General features: G+C 37.2%; 1 protein-coding gene across 1 annotated transcript in view; it reads right to left on the minus strand.

Annotated features, from left to right (window-relative positions):
* Positions 1 to 19,449, minus strand: part of inpp4b (inositol polyphosphate-4-phosphatase type II B) — a 199,620-nt gene that overhangs the window by 55,917 nt on the left and 124,254 nt on the right. The window contains exons 9-10 of the mRNA XM_007561971.2: positions 14,456 to 14,586; positions 2,522 to 2,623 (exon numbers count right to left, since the gene is read on the minus strand). Of these exons, the coding sequence (XP_007562033.1) occupies positions 2,522 to 2,623; positions 14,456 to 14,586 (233 nt within the window). The remainder of the gene's footprint in view (positions 1 to 2,521; positions 2,624 to 14,455; positions 14,587 to 19,449) is intronic.

Consider the following 19,449-nt stretch of genomic DNA (forward strand, 5'->3'; position numbering starts at 1 on the left):
TCACGTTGATGGAAAAGCATTGAAAGCTTGTAGAGTCGGGTCCAGTTTATTTCACCAATAAACTTGGTGAAGTTCTTTGGCAATCAGATTAGCATATTTAAAAAAAAAAGTAAACTAGCAAAGACAGAAAACCTTTTGTGAGGCTTTAAAATGTGGGTGGGCGACATAGACTTTGTAGTATTATTGTGATTATGATAAAAATTATCATTAAGAAAACTGTTCATTAACAGAGATTAGTAAGACAAATAAATCTAAATTCGGTAGCAGTTTATGTGAAGCATAAGACTGACATGACACTTCCATAAACATGACATAACTTATTAACATGAAGGAGTTTTCATGAATGTTTATGACTGTTGTCATGAAGAGTCATTTGGTAAATGACGCTTTTAATTAAAAGTTGACGCTCTTAATGCAACTTTTAATGCAGGTTTACGTTAAAAGAATGACAGACAACAGTCAGACATTCATGTAGACTCCTTCATGCTCATGTCAGTCTAATGCAGTCCCCTTAAAATGCCCAAAATTCTTGTCACAAGAATTTTTTCATGATAAATAATAAACACTATGATAAATGTCCAATCCAACTTTTAAACTGTTGCCACAGAGGAAAATAAAAGAAAACCACAGCAGACCAACTGAGGACTGAAGCGTTTGCTATTTTACTCGCTGCTTCTTCCACTAGTTGTACCAATGTTACAGAGTTTTCCTAACTTTTCCAGCAGCAGCAGTGAACCAGCAGGAAGGGGCAACAGAACATCAGGCACAATGAACCAACCTGAGACAGATTTTCAGTTTTTCTTTTTTGTTATCCTTTTCTCAGTTAATCAACAGCCGAACGAGGCGTTAAAAAAGCGAAAAGACAGAGGAGCTTTTGTAAAGAGGAAACTGATTGTGGCCGTCAAAATGAGTGGCTATAATTCACACACAGCAATCTGTGCTGACAACAAAACATCCTCCTGAACAATGCTTTCAGCTCAGCTTTCCCAGACTAATGGTTTTCAGAAATATTTTACAGCTGTGAAAATCCATTCACAGAAAAACAAATGAATTCTCTTCAGAGCTCACAATGTGGCTATTTTTTCTGATTTCCCTTTTCTCGGGATGATCAATAGACAAAGTGAAAATAAATGGCTTTGCAACACTAAGTAGATTATACATCACTTCTCAAGGAAATGCTTCTCTTTACAAAAGAAAATTGAACAATAGAGTAAATGACATTAGTTAAACAAGAAAACCGAGCAACATTTAAGACCTGGAGCCTGAACTCAACAGTTGCTGCAGGAAGTTTCATTTCTTACCTGGTTGTACATCTCAGGTAACGGCATGAAAAGAAAAACTGTGCAAACCAACCAGGTTCTTTAGTGAAAAAATAATTGCCTCCTAAACCCAACAATCAGTCATAAATAAGTTAACAGCAACAACTGCCAATAAGAATTTACAAAACCAAATTTCATCCTTAACTTAACATTCTCTAACAATGCTTTCTGTATATGCTTCCTTTCTATAGCTGCTGTAATTTCTAGCACCCTAAAGCTCTGTAATTGGTCCTCTTACTTTTTATTATAATTATTTTTACCATGCTTGCAGAAGCATCAAGCCATTTTCATATGTTTGCAAAACAAGTGAAGAGAAATGTGACAAAAATGACTCACTCTTCACAAAACGGTACATTTTTTAAAAATTCACTTTGTAGTTTCACATTACACTGATAATAAATTATCCAACATTGCCCTTTTTTCCTAAGTGCCGTTGTGAGGTCAGCAAAGCCAGCGATGCTGCAGTAAGAGTGGAGTGATCTCACACCAAACATTAGCCGAGCACCTCAGCTGAACAGTGAGTTACCTAGAAAATTGGGCCCAAAGAGGCTAATTATCAGCGTGTCCACCAATCAATGAGCCAACTCCTTCAAGGTCAGTTTTGATATGGTTTTACCATTTGTTTCCCCTCTTTGACAGAGAAACAAAGTCTTAGGCCGATATGATGATTTGATCTGGCTTAACTCATCTTTCATCCCTCAGGTCCTCTCTGGAAGAATGACAGTTAATCCCCATGTTTGTCTTCCCGTCTTCCCATCAATCATCCTGTGTTTAGTTGAAATGGAGCCCGCTCACTGATGGAAGGGAAGCAGTTAATACACAGAGACAATTCCAGGCCAACAGCGGCCTGCTGCCGAGCATCCGCAAAACAGACAACCTATTATTTCACTCCGCTGAAACGCAAAGGGCTTCATTAGTATTTTGTCTGTTTTTTTTCCAGGCCAAAGTAATTCTCACCTTTCAACCTGAGTTATGGCCTAGAAACAGCCAGCCTGAGTCCTCTGAGTATTTCTGACAGATGGAAAATCGAGCACAGAGAAACAAGAGTGTGACTAGAACCACAGAAGCTTTTCCAACATGCACCTGCTGACATGGAAAAGGCGAGCGATCAAATGCCTCAGATTTTTTCTCGCTGAATTGTCCTTGAAGTATCTGTTAATCACATTCTGAAGATAGCACACCCAGTCCTAATTAAACAGTACCTGTTTTCTGGGGGCATGTCACTCTCATCCTCTGTGTGTGCAGGTTTATTGGGATGAACTCCAGAGACTTCTGGGCTTTGCAGCAACTCGGCTTGAATGAACCTGAATGAAGAAAAAAGACAAAGTCAAAACCCAGTTGTCCATTTGAAATGAAAACCAGACATTTAAAGACATTCTGAATGAGGAAAAGATGATTTGATTTGTAATCACAGGGCTGAACTTGGACATCATGAAGTCGCCCAAACAATCAACAAACTAACACATCAGACTTTGACATAAAGATATTTTTAGCACAGATGTGAAACATCTATCAATACAGAAAGGGTTAAAAATGTTTCTAAGGCTCTGGGACAAACATGGAGAAGTGATGAAACTTCACAGGCCTAATAAAATGACTCCAACAACAAACCTCATTCAGAGGGTTGCAGTAAAATCCAAAACAGCATCTAAAGCTGAACCTCATTTGCCTCAGTTAAAGTCACAAGTCAACAATTAGAAACACAGACTGGAAAAAAGTTGTTCATGCTGGAAAACCCCTCAGTGTGTCTGAATTAAAATGATTCTGAAGAAGAGTGGGTCACAATATTCATTATGACTTATTGGCAGCAGATGTTGCTGACAGGAGTGACACAGCCAGTTATTAAGTGTCGGGGCCTGATACGTTTCTCAGCGGAGGCTCGTATTATACACAAACAGTCATGCACACACCTACAGGTAAGAAAAGACCAATAACCTAAGAGTCATGTTTTTGGAGAGGGAGGAAGCCAGAGTACCCAGAGAGAACACACACACACACACACACACACACACACACACACACACACACACACACGGAGAACATGCTAACTCTATGCAATGGCTGTGATTAGAACCTTATAAACTGCAAAGCAACAATCTGTGCCCAACTGTGTCGATGTGTATCCCCCAGTTTGACAAACCAGTACAAAAAAACAAAACAGGCATCTTTAGGTTCCCTAAAAATTCTGTTAAAACTTTGACTTGTCCTGTTCCTGTGAACCAAATACTGTGTATTCTCACGTTGTGAGCTGCATTATACTGTTACACCTCTAACATTTTTCACCACAGCAACTACCAAACACCTCTGAATTCATGACAAGCAGCTTCACACGTAATTAACAAATCAAATGCAACATCATATCTGGTGACCAAGCCCCTGAGATAAATTTAAACAGATTCTTTGGAAAGTCTTTTTTTGGTTAGCCTCTTGAGTTTGGAGTCTATTTATGCCTGAATGATTCATATGTCAGAGTTAAGTGCTTGACAAACAGGAATAAAAATAATCTTTCCTCTCAAAATGCTCAGCTGCTGGACTAAAAGGGAGAGAAAAAGCCACCAAAGAAAACAGTTTTATCCAACAAAAACATAAATAAATACCTCAAGTCTCTGGCACAGTTCTGCACATTCAGAGAATCTTCAACTCAGTTCAGAGATCAGATTTTATCTGTACACTGTTCAACAAAAATAATTATTCTAATATGTAAATATTCAGGCAAAGCCAAGCAATCAGGAAATAAACATGTTCATATCAGAGTTTTAATCCAGTTTTGGATCAAAGGTTTTAATGAAACACACTCATGTAAATCATGTAACAAAAAACATTTTTAAAAACTGTTGGGATGGAGGAAATAAATTACATAAAGATTTCTGGTCATCATGTTAGATAACTCCCACTTGAGATAAAACAAGCAAAACAAAAACAAAAAAAACAGGACATATTTACAGACAAGTACATCCTATCCCGAAAAGGTTTTTGTTTTATTAAAGTGTGAAGTAATTACAGCCTCGGATGAACAACAACACACGACACGTTGCATTGTGTCATTATTTTTTTAAGCAAAGCAACCCAAAGCAAAAGGTGATATTAGTTATATTTTTGCACAACAAGCTAATTTTGCCAGAGTCATTTTCTGTGTGATATACAAGGCTTTTAATGCAGCTCTTGATAACACTGTAATGTTTTGGTCAGCACAGTTTCTAGAAGCGTATTGCTGTGATAAATAGTGCTGTAATGACTTTCTCTTCAGTCTGCATGTTAGTGAAGATTAAACTTCTGTTGACAAAGACTTTTAATCATCTTTCTGAGAGCAAGAGATGAAGTTCACCATCGCAGCAAAGCTTCCTCTGCCTCATTGTGCTGATAAAGCTCTTCAAATCTGCCAAGATTATTCCATGAAAAAGCTGCATGTTGTTATTTAAACAGCTATGGATATATATGTTAAGGAACTGATTCGATTAAAATTGCCTCACTTCAAAAATTTCTAAACTAATTTATCCTTCAGTTCAGTGGCAGTTTCTCATACAAAAATAATTACTAAATAATTACTAAATAATTGCATGCATATAGTTATGGTTTTAAGACTGTCATATGATTATTTAAAATGTTCTGGTATTTTAATTAATTTATGATATTTATATACGTTTAGGTGAGTCATACTTGCCTTATGGTTAAGATGGTGTAAAAAGCATATTATTGTTGCTATGGAGACCTGCAGCTGTCCAATAGCAAGCTTAGCTCTCACTGCGCATGCGTGCAGGATAAACTTGATTATTGCTCTGACTGAAGATGTGGACAAATGTAATTACTGTTTCCTTGTAACCATTTCCTGACTCATTAAGATCAGCACATATCTGCCTTGAAGACTTAAGAAAAAATCATAACCACACCGTGGTTACGATTACCATGATAACAAGTGTGCATGTATAGCAACACTCAGCAAATTAGAGTGTAATTAAATTAGAATATAATGTGCTTCACAAAGTGAGACACTTTTTATAGGTTAACTGCACACACTGATGTTTTTAGGTCTTTATTTCTGTTAGTTTATGGTAATTTTCTGTTTACAGATAATGAAAAAAAAAACATTTAAGATCATAAAATTATATCATACCCATAGAAAATAAACATTTAATACAGAAATGCACACTTGATGAAAAGTATGTTTTATACATAAAAAGGTGCTTTTAACCAGACAAATGGGCCTCATTGAAACATATATTCTAATTTATTTATATTATGTCTTAGAGCGAGTGAGAAATGTTCAGCGTTGTAATGTAAGACAGTCCATGTGTGTCCAAGTGGTCGTACTTGGAAATGTAATCCTGGCTGTCCTTTTTCTTTTGTTTTGTAATGTATGTTAATGCCGGTCTAACGACTAAAATAACACTTTACAGCTCTTCTACTTGATATAGGCCGTAACTCTCCTTTACGGAAGCTCAACCCAGCTTGCTGTATCCGTTCTGCTCTTAAATCACTCGAGGCACCGCATTACTGTCTGTTAATCAGAGGTGGAATCACGCAGAAACTGTTGTCATGCAATCTTAATGAGTGGATCTGTTACCCGTCTCAGATTTTTACATTGTTTTCCAGGTGGAAAACAAATTTATTTCAATCTGTTTCTGCACAGAATCCACTGACTCACGAAAGCAGAGATGAGATGTCTGAAAAAACAGACCAACATCTGTTTTTTTAAGGTGACAGTCATTGTCATTAATTGGTGAAAACCGTTTGTTTGCTTCTGCTGCTAAAAGAATAATAGATGTAATGAATGTGGTGTGGATTTACATTGTGAACACAGAGGAATAACAGGTTCAACCAGCCTCTAAGTGCCAGAATACCCAGAGCTTGTGTTTATTTGGCTCTGTGATGGACATAATTATAATTAACTAAAACTTTCAAATATTTTCAAAAAGATTTTTCTGAATGTGTGAAGAAGAAAAGCAACAAATCTTTTCAATATCGTACTGTAATAGGTAAAACAGTAGGTCTACAGCCAACATAAAAATATTTTATCACTGGGGTAAAAAACAGGTCTTTTTATATTCTTCAGCCTCAGAGCTCCTGTGGATTGTGCATTTGTTTCTGATTTTAGCTGAAAAATCAATAGTCAGTATGGACATTTTTTTCTCTCATCTCTCATCTCTTCAGTTCAGGATGTGAAGAGGGTTTGGATGTACAGCCAGAATTTTTATTCATCATAAATATAGAAGAGATCTCCTTTGTCTTCTCCTTTGTCAAAATGTCAACATAAAAAAGAAGAACATGGAATAAACAGCAGGAGAAACTAAATAAAATGAAGAAATATGCTAGAAAATTTTTAAAACGATGCCTCTTATGACTTTTTAAGCTTTTCAAGAACCTTGATTTTGAATTTTGCTCAACATGCATCTTCTTCCTGCTGAAAAACTCCCACAAACATGCTGCTGCCTTCACAACAAGAAGGAAACTGATGGTGGAGGTGCAGAAACCAAACCTCCCACACATAAAGGGAAATTCCGGAGAACAAGATAAAATCAAGGAAGCATTCTTGTGCAGAAATGATGCTCATGTGGGCAATGTCAGGGCCTGCAAATGTACACATAAAGAGGGAACAGAAGACAGGAAATAGCAGGGGAGTTTGATAAATACTAAAAGTGATGTTGCGTAATAAATGCCTTCACACTGAAAGAGCTTTTTCGTATTTACTACATCCTAGCGCCGACATGTTGCGTGGTTAGTGGAGATCACCATGATGCAAAGGCCACCAGTTCCACCTAAAGGGAACACGATAAATGTTTGTCACCGGATCCTCACTGACCGGATCCTCTCCTCCTCCAACTGTTGTAGTTTAGCTTAGTTATGATCACTGTTTGCACCAATACCTTAATAGAAATAATACATACATTTGTTCAAAACTTTAAAAAGTATATAAACACATTGTGTAATAAATAAATTATGTGAATTATACAACTAAAATTTTAATTTGGTTCTGGCGTTATGAGTGACATCAGTGGTACTAACAAAAAATGCATCATCAGCCACACAATTTATTTATATGGACAAGAAGAGGGAGAAAATAAATTTGTCTTCTTCCCATTTCTCTTCCAGCTAAAAGTATTCTTGGTTTGTCTAAATATAGAATTATTATATAAAACACAAATTTGCTGACTCAGATAATGTTCTTACTGTGTGTACATTACTGTACATATTTTTGTACAAGTGGTTGGATAGACAAATGCAACATGACATCACAAATACAAGACCCCTTGCTAGAGGCTAACTTGATTTTAGCTGTCAAACTGTCAACATAACGTGCTAAATCTTAAATGTACGATTGATAAATAAAAGATAAAGGGATATAATGCTTTATGACAACTAGATAACAAGGTCAGGAAAAAGAAAAATAGCAAAGGAGAGGGAAGTAAGTCAGTTATGCTAGCTTGACTATGATAACCTTAACATGTAGATTTGCTGTGGAATTCAGTGTTTAGTTAAAAAAAAAAAAAAGACCCACACACAAACTCTCTCAGATGTTTTAATTAGCTAATCTACCACTGCTGTGTCCAAACAATTACTTCTCAATACTCGCAAAATAAACATAAAGCTTGAACACATAATACCGCAATGGACTGAATGTTCTGTTCTTGTGGGAAATTATGCACTAATGGAGCTGTTGCCAGTCAGTCGCTATGGCAACAAAACTGTGTGAAGTGTAGCGGACACAGAGAGTTTTCTTCAACAGTTTTTGTGCGTTGTTTTTTTCCTTTGCAATAAGTTAATACCTACATCTCCAGGTTTTATTTTGGTAGCTGAATTGGTCCAACGCAGCAGCGCGGCTATGGACGGCAAGTAAAAAAATTGCCCTGTTGCCCTCCAGCTCTGTGTGCATGCGTAACATTTCTGGATGTAAACAATAATTGCAGTGTGTCTATATATTTGTCTTTATTCCTGTTTTTCCCTACTAAGGGATATAATGTTTTTATTTCTTTAATACGGCACAAAACTAAAGCAATAACTAAGAACATTTATGATTAGATTCTCATCGGGTGGCAAATATGTGCTCTTTATCGAGAGGAGAGACTGGATATCTGCAGTACTGACCATCTATTAGCATCTCTCTCATCCTTTAATCTTTTCCTGCCATTTATCTGCACTCAGTCACTTATTTGTACTTGTTAAAATACTTCAGAAAACACACTATAGCTGCATTTAAGAAACCATCTGAGTGCAGCTTAAAAAAATAAAAAACAAGAACAAGACCAGACTCCGAAACAACCAGTCCTTAAAAAAATAAAAAATAACAGCTGCTGACACTTGTGGTCTATCGGGTCAGTGTGCGTCTATTTAAGCTTGTTAGGGGTTTCATCATTTGGGTCTTTGTGGTGCTTGGAGCACAGCAGGCTTCCCTATCCGACCCGCAGTTTCCAACATGCTGCAGACCGAGGAGGATTGGACTCACGCTGCGTGAGCAGAGGAATCAGTCTGAAAGGAGCATGAATTGGACAAGTGAGTCATGTCTGACAGCACAGCATATTTTTTTTTTCCTTTAACCAATTTATGTCTTCCAAGATTTGGTCAGCTTTCAGCCTGTAAAACAGCGAATGTCAGAGCAGCAGCTCAATCCCTCCAGGCAACAGACTGCACACCTATTTACTTAAGGTGCACAATTTCTAACACGTCTCAGAGCTTTTCCAACAGAAAATATGCCTTACTGTCAGCTCCAGGCCTTAAATGCATAGTATTGGTCTAATTTACCAGCAATTCTGTAAAAGATGTGGAAAAGGTCTTAGAATAAACTAATCAGTTGTTGCACTGGCCTAATCTCTCATCTCTCACAGAAATAACAGTTAAGTGCCAGCACTACAGCTATTGTTACCCCTAACAATCAACCTAAAATAAATGTAACTGAGACATTTAACTTATGGATTTTACCAGGGATACCAGGGATTCACAGTACTTTTTTATGTTCATCAAAGCTTCAAGAAACTTGAGTTAAGAATAGAATGTGTCACAGTAGCTATTTATTCCAGCTACTGTCCAGCAGGATGGATGAGGACCCATATTTATCTTGTCACCTCACACAGTGAGGTGTGAGGTGATGCTAAGGGAGGTAAAACATCTCCAGGATGTTGATGGCATCCTGCGCTTACCAAATCTCCAAAACAAAGCTATCTGCACACCAGCATGTTTGTTTCTGTCCTACCATCACAGTGTAAACATGTTGATCTTCATAACTCTATTGCAACTGGTCAGATGAGACTAAGACTGAGACTTTTGTCAGTTGTTATAATTTTAAAGGTCCTTGGAACTTTGTCAGATTACATGGGATTATATTAAAACTAACATGCAATGTTGAATTAAAATGATTCTGCAAAGACGAGAGATTCAAAATTCCTCCACAGTAATGTGGAGAAAGTTATTACAACACATGATGTCAGTTTTTGGTACCAAAGACGACAAAACCAGTTATTAGGTTCAGGGGTTAATTCCTTTTTCAAATAGGGCCAGGATGGTTAGGAAATGATTACTTAAAAGTGGATTTTGCATTTGCTCTTGTCTTCCTCTTTCATGTTTGTAGAGTTTAAACATGTGTGACAAAGACGGACAGCAAATACTTTTCTCAAAAGGTCTGCAGGTTGTAGAACTTTGTTTAGTTATAATTTTTTAGCTAATATTTTTCTGTTTTAGCAATAAAAAACACCAGAAAACAAATGACTTAAACTGTCCAGTGAAATGTAGCGACCTCTGATTCCTTTCATCAAATGAAAATCCTTGTGGATAAGTCTGACCTTCAGTTACATGTGGATAAAAGCTCATCAATTTAATATAAATGCATAAATAATCCTATTTAAGGACAGCAAATCTCACAGCTCAGAGTCATGCCTGAAAAGCCCAATTACATTAATTAAAAAGGTGGAATATGTTCTGTCCTGTGGGAGCATTTTACATTTCACATCCATTTATCAGCTTTATTCTGGACAATTCTGGGAATTGTATGAAAATGTGTGGAAAAAATTAATAAGGTTCAATTTGTCTTAATTAAATTAAGTACTTTATTAGAAATATCTCCACAGAAATTAAAATTAATGACTGGATTAATTAACAAATTTGAAAAAGCATAAAACAGACATATCATTGATGAATGACATTATTTTCCTTATTTTTGCAAACATTTATTCATTCTGAGAGAAACTCCTGCACAGTCTGATCCTTCTGAGTGATTTTCAGTGATCAATAATTCATCTGCAGCAGCTTGCACTCACAACTTGTTTGGCAACGACTGTCATCCAGTTATTTCAGTGCCAGACTGGTTAAAGACGGGAAACCAGGCCAGGATTCAGCGGAATCCAGGCCAGACGAGGATCCCGTCAGGAACCATAACGACCAAAACCACAGAGTCTAACACCCACCTCCGCAGAGTCCTTCACCTTCACGTCTTATCAGGAGGGAAAAGCAAAACCCAGCAGTGACAAACATCTCATTAATGGGATAGAAGAGGATCAGTGGGAAATTAATCAGCTGTAATATTCCTAAAGCTCACATCGTGCTAAAATATGCACGGCTTGAAGGTTCGGCTGAGTGGGGACATAAATGCAGCCTGATTGGTCAGTACATGAGGTTCGTATTCATAATAACACTTTAATTAGTGATAATTTAATGAGTTTAGTGGAGCAGCAGGGCAGCTGATGTAAACCTAATACGCCTTTATTGCAGAAGCAAACAGGGGATTGAGAGCTTGTATAAGGGCAACCTCTGTTATATTCACAGCACAGCGAACTTTACTGCTGTTCACACGCAAAAGTTAATCAGCCAGTGATATTCAGAGAAACTAAAAACATGCTTAAAACATGCTTAGTGCTTCTCCACTAAATGTTGAAGCAAATCAGACGAAGATTAATTATTTGGATTTTAAATTAGAATTAATTGGACAAATTAACATCAACATGCAGAATGTTTGCAGGAAGCACTTAACTAATGCATGCATGTTGAAAGTGTTTTGTTTTTTATTTGTTGGCTTGAACTTTTTATCTCCACTTATAACACTGAACTTAAGCACTCTGAGTCATCGTGGGTTAGAAATACACTGAAACAGTTACTGCACTGCCTATTGACCCATCAGCTGTAATCAGGCAAGTGGAAGCTAAACAGGACTGACTTTCAGATGAGTCCTACAAGTCAAGAAAAGACACCAACCCAAATATAACTTCTAACAGTTCCTTATCTTCTCATGTATGTCGGTGTGTCTATAAATGTGTTTCTGTGGGTCTAGGAGTGAAAAAAGCATTTTGTTGATCAAGTTCTGTCACTTTTATTAAGTCAAATTGTTGCTTTTGATGCCTCCATTTTGCATATTGTGTGTGTTTTAGAATGAAGGGTTTAAATTCATAGTGTTTTATGGCATCATGACAGCGTACGTTAGTTTTGCCTGGATCAGTCTTATTTCCCCCCTTACTTAATGATCGCCTGATGCCAGTTTAATGTTCTAAACTCAGCAAGAAGTTGAAGATATCATCCTCCTGCACTGCTGATCTAAAGTCAACAACCATGGAACATAATCAAATACTTCAGCCATAAGCCCCGGATCACCTCTGTAATAAAGCACTCTCTACAAGTTTGCTTGGTATTATCCTTTAATTTAAAGAAGTTGTATAATTAGGCCACTTCCTAAGAAGCCTGCTGTTGAAGCTCATGTCTTGGCCAACTTCAGGTGCATTTCAAGTTTATTTTTCCAAAGTAGTGGAGGAAATAGTCATTGCTCATATTCATCACCATTTGAAATGTTTTCAAGAACCAGAAAAATCAGATTTTCAATTTGCCCACAGCCTAGAAATAGACCTGATGAGCAGAATGAATGATTTCTTGACAGATGCTGACTGTCCTCTCCTCGCTGTGGTTGATTTGGCTTCAGGATTTGACAATGTTGATCAGGGGATTTTAACTGTCTTCAGAAAAAAGATGGACTGATTGCCATCAAATTGTTCCAATTCTATCTTACTTACAAAAAAGGAAAAACAACCTCCCCCTTCCCCCCCCCCCAAAAAAATAAACAGTTCTGTTGACAATACAAAACCACAGCCTCACAGATTTACCTCCTTGGTTCCCAGGGGTCAGCCCTTGGGCCCATAATTTAAATAACATTTGCTCTTGCTTAGCAATGGAGCCTTGTTTTATTGCTATGCAGATGGAAATTCCAGTGTAATTAAAAACTACAGCAAGTTCACACTTTCATATGAGCTAAATTATTCACAAAGAAAGTCATGTTGTGAGTTGGACTTTTAGTTTCAAGCGTCCAGCATGCTGATCTGAGCAACATGCATGTATAAAGTAACGGGAGATTAAGTAATGTTTCTACTGGGTAATTGCTTCAATATTTGTGCCACAGCTCCAGTGGTGTAGCTGACATTTGCAAACTGAGTTGGTCATGAAAAGTCCATGGAAGCCTTGCTGATCTGGTGATAGATTGATTGCAAAGGCATAAATTTACTGAGAAAATAGAACAATATTTCTATAGCATCTTGTTTTCCTACGACTGTGAAATTAAAGCCAGATACTCAATGCTGTGGTGGATGTATAGATGTTCTGATAAAATGATTTTCAGTTTAGTTTATTATTTTATGCCATGCCAAAGCAAATCTGAGACTACTGAGTTCTTTGTGTGTGAAAGCTATAAGGAATAAGTTTAAGTTCATACAGAAATACCGAATCAGGTCTAAATTAGGGCTAACGGTGGACTTAATGTTGAGCCGTGTCCAAATGAGGTGTAAGTGTAGCCTTGATGTTAAAATGGTGCCTCTTGCACAGCAGGAATAGGGAAAATCACACAGTCGCATACACATTTTGATTGCTCACAACAAAACAAGTTCCTATAAAGCTCTGTAAGAGCAACCTTTGATTTAGTTTTCCAGTGACGCAAATTATTCTAAATCTACCACTGTGCTTTCAGCATCTGTTCTTTTAGATGCTCTTTGGTCCTGGCGGAACATGCTTGGGGCTAATCTGAGCCTTTATTGCTTCACATCAGATTTACAGGATCAGCAGGGGGCGGGTTGGACCTTATTACTGCTGTTTCACACAGTACCTCTTCAGTTTCTCCTGCAACACTTCGCAGCAGGAGGCTATTTTCTCCACAACAGAGTCTGATTATCGCAAAGAAACCAATCCTATTGTTTCTGAGGAATACGGTGGCTTTCGAGTGATTTATACCCTTTGAACTTTTATACATTTTGTCATGTCACAACTACAAACCTTAAGGTGCCTCTTGGAGATTTTACTCAATACACCCCTAAAGACTTGTGTAAGTGAAGAGCTGCATTTCCATTAAAGATACGTTTTTGCACTAGAATGAGGTGGTTTTGTTTCAACTATATCAAAATTATAAAATTTCACAAAACTGCATTGGAAAGACTTCTTTTGAAACACACGAGTCATGTGACCAACAACCGAATGTTACCACTGGCGAAAAAGACGACGAGAAGTGGTAGGAGGATGATGAGGCGGCATGTTGTTTAATGACTTAAAACGTGAGCAAACTGTGTGTAATGGAAATACTGCAATTGTGAAACTGTGTTTTTGTGGAATGTTAAAGTTTTATGCATATCTGAAATAGAAATGCTGCTACTGACTCGATGCAATCTGCTTTTTAACCCACTTTGAATAATTCACTGAGCTTCCTGTACTGTTTGACAACTAAGATCAAGTGGAATGTAAAATGATTTGAAATTATTTCTTTCTGCCTCGAGACAATATTTGCTGTGAATTGGCACAAAATGAAAAAAAAAAATATTTAATTGAATTGAAAGTGGAGCAAAAATGCTTTTTTTACACTGTATTGAATCACAGAGCTGGATATAAATGCATGACAGACTTTAGATTTTTCAATAGCATGTATGTTTGTTATTATGCACTACTTTGTGTTGGTCTGTCACGTAAAAGTCCAGTAAAATTCACTGAAAATTGTGGGTGAAATGTGACAAGTAGAAAAGTTCATATGATATGAATATTTTTGCAATGCATTCTATGCTGATTGAAAAGGTCTGCAGTTTGCAAAACAAAACAAAACAAAAAAAAAACTCATTTATTTGTGACTTGATAAACTGCAGTGTGCATGTGTGAAAACAGGACTGGGTGTAAGATTAAAAAAGGTTATATTTTCATACCGCTTATCTTCTCCAGTTCAGCCAAAGTCTCCTGGTAAGAGCCGATGATTCCTCCGTATCGCGTCACAACCTCCTTCCTCAGGTTGTCCCAGTGAGGAGAGAGTTCCCCCAGTTCCTCCAGATCCTGCACCCTATAAATAACCACAGCACACATTAGGGTTTTACTACATATAAATGTAAAATCACTAATAAATTCAGCAGCTGGCATACTGATACAATATGACCCAGTTTATGAGAGGAAACAACATGCATTACAATAATGTTTTAAACTTTCCAGTCAGGGCTCATGAAGGGATTCAGAATCCAGGAACAACAACAATCCAAGCTGCTCTTTGAGGAATCCGACACTCATGAACACGTCGTAGTTCAGAGCCAGCTCTGCAGACATACATTCCTAAAACTGGACTTGTGGTGCCCACTCACCCACTCCACCCATTTCAAAGCGGCTTTCATCCTGTTTAACTCTCATCCCTTTACGTACTGTATTAAACAAACGAGTCAACTATTTGCTGGATCTTGTTTGCCTTTCATCAGAGTTGTGCCAAAATCACCTCTGCTCCTGCTGCAGAGAATAATTGCAGCTGTGCGCGAGTCGAGTGCATTTCTGTGGGTGCAGGGGCTGATTTCCAACACAAAGCGTAGCCACTTTCATTGTTTCCTCATTTGCATATGAAAAGGGAATGAGATGGACAGATATCATTCAGTCCTCCTGCAGTAAATTACAATGGGAAAATAGAGGCTTAAAAAGGTGTTACATACTATTCAGGACAGCAATTACACCATCACCTGCCGCGATTAGAAGATAACAAGACCAGTGTTTACATATTGCTTTTTCTTTAGCTTAAATGCCCACATGTGTAATTGCTTGTTCATGCATTTTGCTGTTAAGATCAGGTATCTCTGCTTAAATGCATAATGCAGTGGATCAACCCTTGTTGTTGTGACTCAACCCCTGCAGCAATTCAGATTGCCTTTGTAGATTATCTCCACTTTTCTTTTATCCCGATGAATACGTTTGAGATTACTTTGAAGAATCTCTGTACGAGTTAAGGTGTGATAACGACGACGCCTGAAGCAAAAATTGAAAAATTGTCTAAAACAACACAATCCGGCCTCAGTTCCGGTCAAAAGTTTATATTAATCATCAGAGGCATAAATAACAAAAATGCTGAGCTTTTGATGTTTTATTTGAACTGTCACATTTCTACGATTTAGACATCATACAGCAGGCAACAAGAATGAGTTAAAATGATCAAAGTATCGGATGCAAAAGTTAGATTTTATTGAGGCATTGTTTTTATGTATAGGTTCAAAACTATGCAGACAGGATGAAACATTTACATATATTCATATAAAGTTGCTAAACGTGACGAGAGCTTATTTATTTCTGGTTGGTGATTATTATAAAAAAAAAGCTTCTGTCTCACAGCTATCATAAAATTGACTAATATTCAGCTCAATGGAAAAGTCCAAGGAACTCGGTGAAGATCTGAGAAGAGTTATCGATTTACACAAACTGAGAAAGTATCTCAAGATAATCATTTCCAACAGCTGCATGTGAGTAACAGTTATTTTAATGCAGCTGTGGTTATTATAGAAGTTCAGATATGAAGCATGTTGTCCAGCTGTGTGGCAGGATAATAAACTCAACATTTTTCCAATATAACAATTGTAATGAGTGACCAGTAGCAAAATTATAAAATGATTTGGTGTGTTTTATGATATTTGAACATCCAAAACTCAAAAACTCATTGCTTATTTTCAGCTTTTTTTACACCAAATGCTGCAGAATTTCACACCGATTCTCAATCTAGTTACTCTCCAAATACATTCAACATTAAAATCTCAAAGTTTGATTGCAGCATCTCAGTTAAACTGATCCACTGGGAAATACGGAGTGTTAGATGTTGCTGTAATCTTTATAACTGGGCAAAAAATACTTTTTAAATATGCTTTCCATGCAGAGTGAAGTAAGGAAAGATGTTTTGTTGCCAAGTACTGGTGTGTTGCTCAAACTGGGTCAAGCTTTCACCAAAAATTGCTGACAAAATCACTTTAAAACAGATGCTGGAAGAAAAAAAAAAACCTGATTATCGTTACGTTTCTGGAATATTCTTTAAAAATCCTCAAGTGCAAATCAATGATCTGCACCGGGAACTCAGCCAGTTTATATGATATTTACTGTTTCTGCCATCAAGAGTGAGCAAATAACCAACCAGAATTATGGCAGAAGTTTGTTGATGGTTAGAAAAATTTTCAACTTCCAAAAGAGGTTTGGACAGATATTAGAGGGGATGGATGTAAGAACATGAGCCTGGCTGCACATGTATGTATACTGTACTTTCTACTGGAAAAACAAATGTTCAAAACACAAAATTAGTCAACATTAATGTCAACAATGAATACATACAAAACTATTATAGAGTCTGATCAAAAACACCAAACAGATGTGAGATAATCCATTAATTCGCTTGTCATTTTATTAAAAACACAAAATTAAATTGTTGCAAATTGGTAAATACTAGAAGTACATCAACAAAGATGTAATTTTTTTCTATGACAGATTACAAAATCGGAGCAGAAGAAAATGGCATAAAAACAGGCATTGAGCTTGAAACAAGCTGTAAGCAAGAGAGAGCCACATGCTGCGCGACTGTGCCAACGTTCTCTGCAGGTGGCAATGAGCGCGTTGTGCTCATTACATTGGGAGACATAGAGCTTTTTAGCAAAGTAAGAATATTCAAGATTACAAGAAAGAAAGGAGAGTAAACGCCAGCAGGACATGCATGTGATTATGAGTCATTTGTAAGACATTTGTATAAAACGTACATGACTCAGTTTCACTACGCAGTAAATGGCACCTCTTAAGCTTTTACGAAGAGACCAGTGAGAGAAATATTAAAGTCAAATTAAATCACTGCATAATATCCAAACAGCGACTTAGTAAAACTAATTTGAAATGAAATTTATAAGAATATGAAATGATCTCACTACACTTTAAACATTAAATCTCCCTCTTTTTCTCAGCCGACTGCAGCTCAAGAAGTCTTGGTATCACGATTTCACTCCAGCACGTCTGTTTTTCTCCGCAAGTGAAGTTGCAGCTCAGCTATGCTACAATTCCCAGTGGTTTCAATCAAACATATTGTTTCCAGTGTATCCAATTACAGCTTGAAGTAGCCCTAAATACCAGAGGGCCACTTTAAACAATCACAGGGACAATGTGATCATGTTCTGTGATTTGAATAACAAGTTTCAGGGCACTAGAGAATTACAATAGTTAAACCATTCAGACTATACGTCCTGAACACTGATCCTCCATTGTCAACTGAGAATGTTTTTTTTTTGTGTTTTTTTTTTAATTTGAAGGATTATACAAGTACATATTTTTTAAAAACAAAATAATTATATAAAGCAATGGGATAGTGAATAAAGGCGTATTGTCATTTTCCTAATCAGGGTACCGCTATCTGAAAAGAGTATGATAGAGTAATAAAGTGTATGCTGCTTTAGAGTGAGATGATTTTCTTCTAATCTTTCAAAGCAGTCTTGATTAATCAACTCTTCAAGCTTTTTTTGAAGAACTTTTTAAAAGTTTTATTTGCACTTTGGCTGCTTTATGTTGCATTTCAATCCAGTTCCTGCCCGTTTTCAGAAGCAAGGCATAAAAGGCCCCACATGCTTACAAAGTCAAGCAAGTTTATACATGAAAATCCTAATTCTTAAACAGATGAATAATAAATAATTTCTACATGGAGGAAGTAGGAAACAGAACTTCTTTGCACAGGATGACACTGGGTCAAAATCCAAGCCAAAGAAGTAGAAACAAAAGTGGATAACAATACAAATTTCACAAGGGAGGAAAATCAAAGGCTAAAAGACGCCTTCTGTGGACTGTTTGGTGCACAGAGAGAGAGGCAGAAGCCTCACCACTGACGTCTGTAGAAAACCCAGCTACACGGACCAGGACCCACTTTCAAATTTCACCCAGAATAAAGTTTCTTTCACCAGAAAACTGCAGGTCCTCTCAAGGACGGAAGAGAAGGACAAGCAACACAAACATTCCCAACTGGGCTTATCTGAAGACATCTGCAGTTTGAGGAAAACGCTCAAAAATCCGTCCAGGAACAAAAAAAAAGCAACTTAGCAACAAATCAGTCTTGAACTGGATCTGTAGCCTGTTTGAGTTTGTTTATCCTGAAACTTCAATGGAGATATTTGTTGTGCGCGTCTTGAATGCGGCGCTGCTCGTATAAATCAAATCCACTGATGCAGAAAAAGTTGTTCCTCCTTTGTACTTCCTGTAGATGTGCTGCTGAGAGTTTGTAACAAAGAAAGGAAAAAAGTCAGATTTTTAGAACTGACTTTGCTGCAGCGTCTTTGCTCTATGCCAAAGCTAAAGTCACTCCAAACTCTGTGTAAATGGAAAAAGTTTAAATGTAATCCATGAATGCATGAGTTGCAGATCAAACTGGCAATAAACCAGCATAAACATCAGAAACATTGTGAGTTGTTACACTCTGAAACAAAAATAAATGTAATTGAATATTGACTAATTTCTTCCACACTTAAAATAACCCTAACCCTATTGATCTAAATTCCTCTGGGTTGTGGTTTTTGTGTTTTCCCCTCGGAAGATGAAAGCTGTAAACCATTCTAACAAATAAGCCCTAAAACAATACTTTACCAGAGGATTTACTTCCTCTGCTTCCCCCGACGGCTGGAAGTGGGATTTTAACTCAAGAAGAGCTGCTGGCTGCAGACCTGGCAGCACAGGATGGTCAGCTGAAGGATGATGATGGATATTTCAGCTCAACACTGTGAATAAAGGCCACAAGCATCACAAAGAAGAATAAACTATCCAGAGAAAGGAAAAGTAATGAACCAAGGACGGATCACGGGGACCAAGGTCCCTGCTGATGATGTTGGTTCTGGTTCTGATTAAAAGATCTCTGGATACACAGCAGGAGCCCGTCCTGTTCACCAGGAGCCCG

This window comes from Poecilia formosa, unplaced genomic scaffold, assembly GCF_000485575.1.
Source record: "Poecilia formosa unplaced genomic scaffold, Poecilia_formosa-5.1.2 Scaffold132, whole genome shotgun sequence".
Classification (NCBI taxonomy): domain Eukaryota; kingdom Metazoa; phylum Chordata; class Actinopteri; order Cyprinodontiformes; family Poeciliidae; genus Poecilia; species Poecilia formosa.